The following is a 10,171-nucleotide window of genomic DNA, read 5'->3' on the forward strand; positions in this document are numbered from 1 at the left end:
GGCCCGGCCGGACGCCGCGCCGCCGCCCGCGCAGCCCCGCCTGCAGACAAAGGAGCCGGCGGGGGGCGGGCGCGGGGGGATGGGGCGAGGGGGCGGGGCGTCGCGGTGTCGCGTTACCGCCCGCAGCGCCCTTTAACTCCCGCCCCCCCGCGGGTGTGTGCGCGCGGCCAATGGGCGGCGCGCGGGGCGGGGCCGAGGGCGGGGCGGGGCCCGCGCGCGCCAGCCAATGGCCGCGGTGTTGTCGAAACTGAAAATACTACATTATGCTAATCGTGGCGGGGCCCGCGCGCGCGGGGGCGGGGCCGGCGCGTATAAAGGGGGCGCGGGCGCCGGGGCGTTCCGCAGGCCAAGTGCGCGGTGCTAGGAGGGAGCCGGCCGGGCCTTGGCGAGCGAGCGAGCGAGCGAGCGAGCGAGCATCGAGGGGGCGCGGTTGCCACTCGGACGGGGCGAGCGAGGAGCCAGAGCGAGACGCGGGAGCCGTCCACACTCGACAGCCAGGTAGCCGCCGCGCCCCGCGGCCAGCGCGGGCTCGGCTGCGCGGGGTCCCCCCCGGCGCCCGGCCTCCGCCCTGCGCCTGCCCTCCTCCTCCGCCCTGCCCTCTCCTCCTCCTCCTTCTCGCGCGCCCCCCGGTCACGGCCGACGTGTGCCCCCCGCAGCACAGCAGCGATGGAGCGCCTGGTGGCCCGAGGAACCTACCCCGCGCTGGCACGCAGCAGCGCCTGCCGCAGCCTCTTCGGACCGGTGGACCACGAGGAGCTGGGCCGCGAGCTGCGGATGCGCCTGGCCGAGCTGAGCGCCGAGGACCAGAACCGCTGGGACTTCGACTTTCAGCAGGACGTGCCGCTGCGGGGCCCCGGGCGCCTGCAGTGGACCGAGGTGGACAGCGAGTCGGTGCCCGCCTTCTACCGCGAGACCATGCAGGTGGGGCGCTGTCGCCTGCTGCTGGCGACCCGGCCCGCCCCCCCGGTCGCCGTGGCTGTCATCCCGCCCCCCGAGCCGCCGGCCGCCGAGCCCCTCGACGGCCTGGAGGGGGCGCCGGAGCAGCCGCCCAGCAACGCTGCCCCGGCCCGGGCGGCCACCCCGCCCCCGGCCCCGGCGCCGGCCCCGACCCCGGCGCCGGCCCCGGCCCCGGCCCCGGCCCCGGCCCCGACCCCGGCGCCGGCTCCGGCCCCAGCTCCGGCTCCGGCTCCGGCCCCAGCCCCGGCTCCGGCCCCGACCCCGGCTCCGGCTCCGGCCCCAGCTCCGGCTCCGGCTCCGGCCCCAGCCCCAGCCCCGGCTCCGGCCGCGACCCCGGCTCCGGCTCCGGCTCCGGCCCCAGCCCCGGCTCCGGCCGCGGCGCCGGCCGCCGTCTCGGACCCGGCCTCGGACGCGGACGCGGACGCGGCGCCCCAGGACGGCGCCGAGCAGGGCGCAAGCCAGGCGCAGCGCGGCCAGGAGCCCCTCGCGGAGCAGCTGAACTCGGGGACTTCCGGACGCCCCGCGGCCGGCCCCGCTACTGCGGGCGCCAACAGCGCGGCGACCAAGAAGCTGTCCGGGCCTCTCATCTCCGGTGAGCCCCGCACGGCCCCGCCCCGGCCCGGCCCGGCCCCGCTTTGTCCGGCCGGCCCGGCTCCCCAGCCCTCGGGGGCCTCGCCCGGCCCCCGCCTCCTCCTGCGGCGTTAAAGGGCCCGCCGCGCCCCCCCCCCCCCGCAGCCCCCCTGCGCGCCCGGCAGCGCACGGGGGGCGCCTCTCGCGGGGCGCGGGGCCGGCTGGGTGGGTGGGGGCGGGAGCGCCGGCCGCCGGGTCGGGGCGCGGCGCGCAGGGGGTTAAACGCGGCGGCGGCGGCGGCGGCCCCGGGGGGCTTGGCCGCGGGACAGGGGAAATGCTTACACAGCACATAGCGCGGCGACGTAAACAAAGCTGACCCGCCGCGGACCTCGGCGCGGGCGCCCGAGCCGGCCCCGCCCTGACCGGCCGCGCGCGCTGTCGCCCGCAGACTTCTTCGCCAAGCGCAAGCGGTCTGCGCCCGAGAACAAGGCGTCCGGCGACGTCCCCGCGGGGTGCCCCTCTGCCAGCGCCGCCCCCGGCGTGGGCGCGGCCGAGCAGACCCCGCGCAAGCGCCTGAGATGAGCGAGGTGAGTGCGCGGGGCGCCCGAGGGTCGCGCGGGGCTGCCCGCGCGGCGCGCGCTCACCGGCCCTCTGCCCCGCAGCTCGAAGCCCGCGGAGCCCCGAGGGACTCGCCGGGGGAGCGCGGGGCCTGGGCTGGGACCGTACATGTAGCAGCGAGCGGCGGCCACTTTGCATCCCCACCTGGAAACCGCAGTTCCCCGGGTGACCGGCGCGTCGCGCACAAGGAGTACACTGGTCCCAAGGTGTGAGAGCTTTAAGAGTCATTTATAAGAAATGTTTAACCTCTGCTGAGACTCAGTGCATTACAAAAAAAATAGAAAATGGAAAAAAAAATGGAAAAATAGAAAAAACCCATGTATATTTGTACAAAAAGTTTAAAAAAGTTATACTAACTTATATTTTCTATTTATGTCCCGGCGTGGGCCGCTCTGGCACGCCTCCGCTGGTTCATTGGTTATGCCAAAGGCGCTCCGTCTCACTCGTATCCGGTTATTGACAAATATAAATTTATTTTTGTAGTGGGCTCTGGGGAAGGGATCGCTCACGCCGTAGCCGCCGTACACGCCCATCTAGCTAGCTTGCAGAATCTTTGCGCTGTCGCTCTCTTTTTTTTTATTACTATTGTTGGTATCTTGAACTTGAAGAAGACAAATCTGTTTTTTTTTTTAAAAAAAAAAGTAATAATGATATGGTTCCTGAGCCGCCTGTACCACTGCCCGGCCCCTCGTCCGCCGGGTTCTAATAAAGAGGCCGAAAAATGCTGCAGCTCGTGTCTGTGCGTCTCTGTGTGTGTGCGCGCGCGCGCTCCCGCGGGGCGGGGATCGCGGGTCCGGACCGCACGGGTAGAGGCGGCGGCGGGACTCCAGGGACACCTGCTGGGGCCGCACTGAGCCAGCAGCACCCCGACTGGGAACTCCACGCCCGCACTGCTCCAGGGGCCCCGTCTTCCAGGCTGGGGGGCGAGGGTGGGGGGGCAGCCTCCAGGCGCGGGCTCCTCCAGCCCTGTCCGTGCAGCACAGCGCCGCGCCCCAGCCCACCACACCCCCACCGCACCCCGTCCGACGGCCTGCTGGTTTCAAAGTGCTCGCTAATGTTCAAAAAGGAGGAGAAATCTTTTTTTATAGCTGACCTGTAAACCCTTGAAAACGGGATACAGTGGACAGGGTGGGTGACACACATTAGCAAAAACAGGGAATGCGGTATCCTAGTCAGGAGCAGGGAACAGTGGGGGGCCTCCGGGGGCCCCACGGGACAGACACCGATGCCCACACTGGTCACCGGCACAGCAGGTGGACAAGCGGGTCCCTCGACCTCCCCCAGTGCCTAGCTGGCGGGGCTGGGGGCTCAGGCACCGAGCAGCGCCCCTCCCCCACCGAGGGTGGAGGAAAGAGCAGTCCTCTGGCCCTCGTGTTCACCTGTGTGGCCAGCAGAGGCCTGGCTCGCGGGGGGCATGGAGCCCGGAGCTGGGGACACTGGTCCGAGCGCCTGGCAGAATCTGCAGGGGGTGGCGCCTCCCGCACACACACGCCTGCCGCAGAGGTGCCGCCCGCCCCGACCTCTGCTGTCACAGCCCCAGCTCTGCGGGAGGGGACGACTCCCCGCTGGCCGGCTTGCTGGTGCCCCTGGGGAGGCTTTGTCAGAGGCATTGTGAGGGCCCTGTCGGGGCTGAGAGGGGGCCTCACTGCTCTGGGGACGCAGGGTCACGGGCACAGTAGTGACAGCCACGGCCCCAAGCCCGACCGTGAACTCCCACAGGAGACGGGAGACCTCAGCTTGAGGTGGGAGGCAGGGACTGTGGACTCCAGCCATGGCGTGAGCCCGGCCCGGGCCCTGGGCAGACATGGTGGATGTGGCAACCTACAAACCAGTCAGGGGGTGGGAGGGACCTGGGTCAGGGGCTCGGGTCCCGTGCTCAGTGAAGGCTCCAGAACATTCCGGACAAAGGGCAGGACAAGACCAGAGAGCCGAGGCTCAGGGGAGCCCCTCAGGCCTCCGCGGGGGAGGGGGGCCGCACCGTTCTACGTGAGAGTTTCTTCTGGGGTGCGCGTGCCGGGCCTCCCGGTTCTCTGTCCTGGGACTGGGGGACGGGGCAGGGGGTAGGGGAACACCTGGGCTTTGTCTGCAGGCAGCAGGGAGCCCCTGGAGGGGCAGAAGTAGGGGGGAGGGGCTGCCCGGTGGAGAGCAGAGAGGAGCAAGAGGGAGGGGCAGGGCCGTCCAGGAGGAGGCTGCAGGAGCCTGGAGCCTGCCAGACCCTGTCCTAGGCACCAGGGAGGTGGCATTGCAAAGCCAGCAAGGGGGGACGCAGGCTCAGCCGAGGCAGGTGGGCAGGCAGGGTCGGAGAGAGCTGAGCTGTGTGCCGCCCAGGTGCACCCCTGGGCGCCCCAGGAGGCCCTACGTGGAACCAGGGGAGCAGGGCACTGTGGGTGGGGCTGGGGTGCGAGGAGGTGCACTTCGGGCGGGGCCAGGACAGCAGGTGCAGGCAGGCCCTGGAGCCGAGGAGAGGGAGGGCCAGGGGCCAGGGCCCTTCTCTGGGCGGCGGTCCTGCTTAGGCCTGGGTTCTGGCCCAAGGTGGTACTCTCCACAGCTGTGCCCGGGAGGCCCAGGCGGGCACAGCAACTTAGCCCGGCCACTCCCGGTAAAGCCCCGGCTCGGGGCAGCCCGGCACACCTGGTGTCCCGGATGTCTCTGAAGGGTACTCTTTTGGGGCCGGCGCTGTGGTGTAGTGGGTAAAGCTGTGGCCTTTGGTGCCGGCATCCCATATGGACACTGGTTGGAGTCCCAGCTGCTCCACTTCCCATCCAGCTCCCTGCTAATGTGCCTGGGAAAGCAGTGGGAGACGGCCCAAGTGTTTGGGGCCCTGCACCCACGTGGGGGACCCAGAAGAAGCCCCTGGCTCCTGGCTTCAGCCTGGCCCAGCCCTGGCCATTGTGGCCATTTGGGGAGTGAAATCAGTGGATGGAAGCCCTCTCTCTCTCTCTCTCTCTCTCTCTGCCTCTCTCGCTGTAACTGTGGCTTTCATTTGGGGAGTGAAACAGTGGATGGAAGACCTTTTTCTCTGTCTCTCTGTAAGTCTGATTTTCAAATAAATCAATCAATCTTAAAAAGAGTACTCTTGGGGCTGGCGCTGTGGCACAGCAGGTTAATGCCCTGGCCTGAAGCACCGGCATCCCATATGGGCGCTGGTTCGAGACCCGGCTGCTCCTCTTCCATCCAGCTCTCTGCTGTGGCCTGGGAAAGCAGTAGAAGATGGCCCAAGTCCTTGGGCTCCTGCACCTGCATGGGAGACCTGGAAGAAGCTCCTGGCTCTTGGCTTCGGATTGGCGCAGCTCCGGCCATTGCAGCCAATTGGGGAGTGAACTAGTGAATGGAAGACCTCTCTCTCTCTCTCTCTCTCTCTCTAACTCTTTCAAATAAATAAATAAATCTAAAAAAATTAAAAAGTGTACTCTTTATTTTTTTTATTTATTTTTTATTTTTTGACAGGCAGAGTGGACAGTGAGAGAGAGAGACAGAGAGAAAGGTCTTCCTTTTGCCGTTGGTTCACCCTCCAATAGCCGCCGCGGCCGGCGCGCTGCGGCCGGCGCACCGCGCTGAAACGATGGCAGGAGCCAGGAGCCAGGTGCTTTTCCTGGTCTCCCATGGGGTGCAGGGCCCAAGCACCTGGGCCATCCTCCACTGCACTCCCTGGCCACAGCAGAGAGCTGGCCTGGAAGAGGGGCAACCGGGACAGAATCCGGCGCCCCGCCCGGGACTAGAACCCGGTGTGCTGGCGCCGCTAGGCGGAGGATTAGCCTAGTGAGCCGCGGCGCCGGCCTGTAAGTGTACTCTTTTTTAAAAAAGATTTATTTTACTTATGGAAAGGTCGAGTAACTGAGAGAGGAAAAGAGCAGGTGGGGGAGAGCGAGTGAGCGAGCCGTCTTCCATCTGCTGGTTCACTCCCCAAACGGCTGCAGGGGTGAAGACTGGGCCAGGCTGGAGCCAGGGCCAGGGGCTCTGTCTGGGCCTCCCGAGCACGTGGCCATCCTCCCCTGCTTTGCCAGGTGCGTTAGCAGAGAGCTGGACTGGAAGCCGAGCAGCGGGGACTGGAACCGGCGCTCTGTGTGGGGCACGGGTGTTGCAAGCGGAACTGAGGCTGCTGCCACGGTGCCAGGCCCTAGTTTTAGCCTTGATTCGTCCTTTGATTTATTTATTCATTTGAGAGAGAGAGAGAGCGAGAGCGAGAGCGAGAGAGAGAGAGAGAGAGGTCTTCCATCCGCTGGTTCCCTTCCCAGATGCCTGCAGCAGCTGGGGCTGGGCCACCTAAGCCAGGAGCGGGGAGCTCCATCTTGAGCCCCCGGGGGGTGCAGGGACTCAGGCGCGCAGGCCGTCACCTGCTGCTTTCCCAGGCGCACTTGGGCGGGGGGGGGGGGGGGGGGGATGGGGCGGAGCAGCTGGAGCCGGCGGTGATAGGGCCCCGCGGCCCGGGCTGCGGCTCCGCCTGCTCCGCCAGCACGCTGGGCCCCGTTTTTTTTTTGTTTTTTGTTTTTTTTTTTTTTTTGACAGGCAGAGTGGACAGTGAGAGAGAGAGACAGAGAGAAAGGTCTTCCTTTGCCGTTGGTTCACCCTCCAATGGCCGCCGCGGCCGGCGCGCTGCGGCCGGCGCACCGCGCTGATCCGATGGCAGGAGCCAGGAGCCAGGTGCTTTTCCTGGTCTCCCATGGGGTGCAGGGCCCAAGCACCTGGGCCATCCTCCACTGCACTCCCTGGCCACAGCAGAGGGCTGGCCTGGAAGAGGGGCAACCGGGACAGAATCCGGCGCCCCGACCGGGACTAGAACCCGGTGTGCCGGCGCCGCTAGGCGGAGGATTAGCCTAGTGAGCCGCGGCGCCGGCCTGGGCCCCGTTTTTGATTCATTCTTATTAACTAGAGTCCCAAGTTAAAGTATTTTCTAATTCTATTCATTTTCTTTTTATTTGAAAATCAGAAAGAGCGAGAGCTTCCAGCCAATGCTTCCCTCCCCAGATGCCGGCAGCAGCCAGGGCTGGGCCAGTCTGGGGCTGCTGGGCTGTGGGACAGCAGGCAGCTGCGGGGGCAGAGGAGCGGGACTCAACCCTGGGGCTCGCAGCGTCCCCGCCGCATCGCGCCTGCGGGGCCGGGCCTGCGCGCCTCTGGCTCGCGCGCGTCCCGGTCCCGTGAGCTTTGACATGCGTGTGTCCTGTGTCCTGCCCCGGCGCCGCAGTTCTGCCCCTTCCGGGACGTCCCGCAGTCGGAAGCACACAGCCCGCAGCCTCTCCCTCGGTTTCTGCGGCCGAGACCCATCGCTGCTCCGCTGCCGCCGGGCGCGCCTCCTGGCCGAGCCACGGTGTACGGCTCTGCCCCGGCGCCTGCAGGTGTGGGCAGCGACGAGTGAAGCGGCCACAGCCACCCGCCTGCAGGCTGTGTGCGCCCGGGAGACGCTGCCGGCACGCCTCGCACAGCAGCCACGAGGGAGCGTCCTGCGGGCTGCACCTCTCCACAAATGGGTCTGGTCTGTGGGCCACGCCGGCCACCAACCTCAGGGGAATAAAATTCTCAAGGCTGGGCAGCTGTCTGTGCTGCCGGCTTCCCACATGGATGCCGGTTCGAGTCCCGGCTGCTCCACTTCCCATCCAGCTCCCTGCTATGGCCTGGGAAAGCAGTGGAAGATGGCTCAGGTCCTTGGGCCCCTGCACCCATGTGGGAGATCCGGAAGAAGCTCCTGGTTCCTGGCTTTAGCTGTTGCAGCCATCTGGGGAGTGAACCAGCAGATAGAAGACCTCTCTCTCTCTCTCTCTCTCTCTTTTTACCAGGCAGAGTTAGAGAGAGAGAGAGAGAGAGAGAGAGAGAGAGAGAAAGGTCTTCCTTCCGTTGGTTCACTCCCCTAATGGCCGCTATGGCCAGCGCTTCACTGATCCGAAGGCAGGAGCCAGGTGCTTCTCCTGGTCTCCCATGAGGTGCAGGGCCCAAGCACTTGGGCCATCCTCCACTGCACTCCCAGGCCACAGCAGAGAGCTGGCCTGGAAGAGGAGCAGCCAGGACAGAAGCTGGCGCCCCGACTGGGACTAGAACCCGGGGTGCTGGCGCCGCAGGTAGAGGATTAGCCTAGTGAGCCGCTGCGCTGGCTGACCTCTCTCTCTCTTTCTCTGTCTCCCTCTCTGTCACTCTTTCAAATACACAGCTACATCTTTTTAATTTTTATTTATTTTTTAAAGATTTATTTATTTATTTGAAAGTCAGAGTTACATGAAGAGAGAAGGAGAGGCAAAGAGAGAGCGAGAGGTCTTCCATCCGCTGGTTCCCTCTCCAAATGGCTTCAATGGCCAAGGCTGGGCCAGGCTGAAGCCAGGGGCCAGGAGCTCCTTCCGGGTCTCCCACGTGGGTGCAGGGGCCCAAGCACCTGGGCCATCTTCCACTGCTTTCCTAGGCCATAGCAGGGAGCTGGATGGGAAGTGGAGCAGCTGGGACTCGAACCGGTGTCCATATGGGATGCCGGCTCTGCAGGCGGCGGCCTCACTTGCTACGCCACAGCGCTGCCCCTGAACGAGCTTTTAAAAGTGACCAGTAATTCATCATCAGGTTTTTCTTTGCAGGAAGGAAATTATATGAACTTGGGAAAGCACAGTGTCTCAGACGGGGGCCGCCTGGGCCCTGTGAGGTGTGTTTAAGAGGTCCTGGGGTGGGGGTGGGGCTGGCAGTGAGGAACCACGGGGTGCCACACCCGTCACCCAAGTCCCATGGCTCCTCTTCTGATGCAGCTTCCTGCTGACGTCCACCAGGGAGATCTGGGTGGAGCTCCTGGCTCCTGGCTTCACAGCTGGTTCAGGGGGTGAACCAGTGGAACTAGTGGATGGAAGACTCCCTCTCCCTCTCCCTCCCTCTTCCTCTCCCTCCCTCTCCCTTCTTCTCTCCCTCCCTCCCTCCATCCCTCCCTATCAGTTAAAAATAAAACACACAGGGGCCAGCGCTGTGGTGTAGCAGGTAAAGCCGCAGCCTACAGCACCAGCATCCCATATGGGTGCCGGTTCGAGTCCCGGCTGCTCCTCTTCCAGTCTAGCTCCCTGCTGTGGCCTGGGAAAGCAGCAGATGATGGCCCAAATCCTTGGGCCCCTGCACCCGCGTGGGAGACCTGGAGGAAGCTCCTGGCTCCTGGCTTCGGATCAGCACAGCTCTGGCCACTGCGGCCACTTGGGAAGAGAACCAGCAGATGGAAGACATCTCTCTCTCTCTCTCTCTCTCTCTCTGCCTCTCCTCTCTTGTCTCTCTCTCTCTCTCTCTGCCTCTCTGTAACTCTGCCTTTCAAGCTGGTGGCGTCCTGGAGTGAGTGTCCAGGCGGCTGAGGTGCTCAGAGGACGCAGCCCTTGGGCTGCGGTGGGGGAGGCCCCGCTGGCTGCCTGGCTCCTGGGGGAGTGGCCATGTGCCCGCCATGCTCTGTGAAGCCAGGGTCCCGCTTACGGCGGTGACTGTGGGAGCCGGGAGCCTGGGGCGGCTCTGGGGTGGCTTGGGCTGCTTCCGTGGGCTCAGTCCCGCAGCGGGGCTGCCCGGGCTTCCTCACGGCATGGCCGCTGAGCTCCGGCTCCTGTCCCTCCGGGCCCGGGCGGAAGCTGCAAGGCTTTGGAAGGCCTGGCCTGGGACGTGGCCGCACCTCTTCCACCGCCTCTGGTGAAGTGGGCAGGCCACGGAGAGCACCCCGGGGTCGAGGGCCGCCGGGCGAGCTGAAGGGTGGAGGTGGGGCCGCGCTGGCCACGATGTCCCTTCTGGTGGCCACGAGCCTGGGTGTGTACTGATGTCCGGCACAGCATGGGGAGCTTACTCAGGCACGCACGGCAGCTGTCACCTAAGTTCACACACACACAGGTCTGGCGACGGCCACAACCTATGGGCACCTGTCAACAGGGACGCCCCGGCCCCCAGGGTCACGGAGGGGCCACAGAAACACCGGATAAGCAGCGGCTCAGCTGCCTCCTGGACACCAGCGGCCGCGTCCCGGCCGCTCCTCTTCCATCCAGCTCCCTGCTGTGGCCCGGGTCCTTGTGCCCTGCGCCCATGTGGGAGACCCGGAAGAAGC

At 65.8% G+C, this 10,171-nt stretch overlaps 1 protein-coding gene across 1 annotated transcript; it reads left to right on the forward strand.

The window, feature by feature from the left end:
* Positions 1-341: 341 nt before the first annotated feature.
* On the forward strand, positions 342-2,874 carry CDKN1C (cyclin dependent kinase inhibitor 1C). The gene is made up of 4 exons (XM_070058087.2): positions 342-498; positions 657-1,549; positions 1,976-2,114; positions 2,190-2,874. The coding sequence occupies exons 2-3, from the start codon at positions 667-669 to the stop codon at positions 2,107-2,109; spliced, it is 1,017 nt and encodes a 338-aa protein (XP_069914188.2). The 5' UTR covers positions 342-498; positions 657-666; the 3' UTR covers positions 2,110-2,114; positions 2,190-2,874.
* The last annotated feature ends 7,297 nt before the right edge of the window (positions 2,875-10,171 follow it).

This window comes from Oryctolagus cuniculus, chromosome 1 (genome assembly GCF_051225735.1).
Source record: "Oryctolagus cuniculus isolate XC-2025 breed Fujian yellow rabbit chromosome 1, ASM5122573v1, whole genome shotgun sequence".
NCBI classification, from domain to species: Eukaryota; Metazoa; Chordata; class Mammalia; order Lagomorpha; family Leporidae; genus Oryctolagus; species Oryctolagus cuniculus.

Coding starts and splice junctions, on each gene's coding strand:
- CDKN1C (XM_070058087.2), top strand. CDS start 667: ATGGAGCGCCTGGTGGCCCGAGGAACCTACCCCGCGCTGGCACGCAGC. Junction 1,550..1,975: donor GTCCGGGCCTCTCATCTCCG/GTGAGCCCCGCA, acceptor TGTCGCCCGCAG/ACTTCTTCGCCAAGCGCAAG.